This window comes from Corvus kubaryi, unplaced genomic scaffold (genome assembly GCF_017639235.1).
Source record: "Corvus kubaryi isolate FWS band 111438036 unplaced genomic scaffold, C.kubaryi_AGA036_p1.0 split3-37304, whole genome shotgun sequence".
Classification (NCBI taxonomy): Eukaryota; Metazoa; Chordata; class Aves; order Passeriformes; family Corvidae; genus Corvus; species Corvus kubaryi.
Window position 1 is genome coordinate 2,035,371 of NW_024582087.1, and position 1,558 is coordinate 2,036,928.

The 1,558-nt window shown below is 72.2% G+C and overlaps 1 protein-coding gene across 6 annotated transcripts in view; it reads left to right on the forward strand.

Moving 5' to 3' along the window:
* COL16A1 (collagen type XVI alpha 1 chain) overlaps positions 1–1,558 on the forward strand; it is a 21,610-nt gene that overhangs the window by 10,681 nt on the left and 9,371 nt on the right. For all 6 annotated transcript variants that reach the window (XM_042015489.1, XM_042015483.1, XM_042015488.1 and 3 more), the window contains exons 28-33: positions 437–490; positions 654–770; positions 866–901; positions 1,019–1,126; positions 1,219–1,341; positions 1,415–1,468. In XM_042015489.1, coding sequence (XP_041871423.1) covers positions 437–490; positions 654–770; positions 866–901; positions 1,019–1,126; positions 1,219–1,341; positions 1,415–1,468 — 492 coding nt within the window. The remainder of the gene's footprint in view (positions 1–436; positions 491–653; positions 771–865; positions 902–1,018; positions 1,127–1,218; positions 1,342–1,414; positions 1,469–1,558) is intronic.

A 1,558-nucleotide genomic window follows, 5' to 3' on the forward strand; every position in this document is an offset into this window, starting at 1 on the left:
GCTCAGAGTGGGGAACCCAGGGGTGCAGGAGGGGTCTGGGGGCTCAGGGTGGGGAGCCCAGGGGTGCAGGAGGGGTCTGGGGGCTCAGAGTGGGGAACCCAGGGGTGCAGGAGGGGTCTGGGGGCTCAGGGTGGGGAGCCCAGGGGTGCAGGAGGGGTCTGGGGGCTCAGAGTGGGGAACCCAGGGGTGCAGGAGGGGTCTGGGGGCTCAGGGTGGGGAGCCCAGGGGTGCAGGAGGGGTCTGGGGGCTCAGAGTGGGGAGCCCAGGGGTGCAGGAGGGGTCTGGGGGCTCAGGGTGGGGAACCCAGGGGTGCAGGAGGGGTCTGGGGGCTCTGGGTGGGGAGCCCAGGGGTGCAGGAGTGGTCTGGGGGCTCAGGGGTGCCGGAGCCGGGTTTTGGGGGCCGCGGTCTCACCTGTGCTGTGAATTCCGGGCCCAGGGAATCCCGGGAGAGAAGGGAGATCCCGGTGTGCGGGGGCTCAAGGGAGAGAAGGTGAGACATTGGGGACAGCCCTGTCCCTGCCCTGTCCCTGCCGCCTCCCCAGCTGAGACCTGGGCACCTCCTGGCACGGGACGGCGCTGAGATGGGGAGGGCAGGGGGGCCGTGACCCCCCGTCCCCCACTCGCCACCCTGCAGCGGGCACGTCCCTCCGCAGGGCGAGCAATGCGGGCAGTGCCCTCCCACCCCGCAAGCCCTCCAAGGGACAGCGACATTGGTAGCAGTGCCGGGGCCAGCAGGACAAAGGGGCCCTGGTGGCCCCCCGGGCAGAGCGGTGAGTGCCCCCCGTGGCCCCCGTGCCCCCCGTGCCCCCCGTGCCCGTTTTTTGGGGGGGATGCCCCAGCCTGACCCGTTCCTGCGTTTCCCCAGGGCAGACCCGGCGACGCTGGCGAGAAGGGACAGAAGGTGAGAGGGGCTCGGGGTGGCTCCTGGTGGCGCTGGTGGTGGCACAGGGGGCTGGCACCTCTGTGCGTGCCTTGTCCCCTGCCTCCCCGTGCCAGCCTTGTCCCCTCTCTTCGCCAGGGCGACGCTGGCAGCCCCGGGGACCCGGGCACCCCGGGCATGGCCGGTGTCCCAGGGCTGTCGGGTGAGCCTGGCATCAGGGGACCGGCCGGCCCCAAAGGCGACAAGGTGAGACCCCCCCCCCCCACATTTTGGGGACCTGTGCCCCGTCACCTCGGTGTCACCCACCCCTCCATCCTTCTCCTGTCCCCTCCCCGCAGGGAGACGCCTGCGAGCCCGGCCCCGCCTTGCTCGGGGACCTCTCGGACGTGGTGGGCATCCCGGGAAAACCCGGTGCCAAAGGGGACCAGGGCCCGCCGGGCATCGGCCAGCCGGGCAGAGCCGTGAGTGCCCCCTCCCCACGGCCACAGGGCCCCGGTGGCATCGTGTCCTCGGGGTGACCCTGCTGTGTTTTAGGGGAAGCCAGGACTGCCGGGGGTGCAGGGCCCCGCTGGGCCGAAGGGGCTGCAGGTGAGTGGGGTGCAGGGGTTGGGTGTGGGGTCCTGGGGGCACCTCACTGCCCTTCTGTGTCCCTAATGGGGTGCAGGGGTTGGGTGTGGG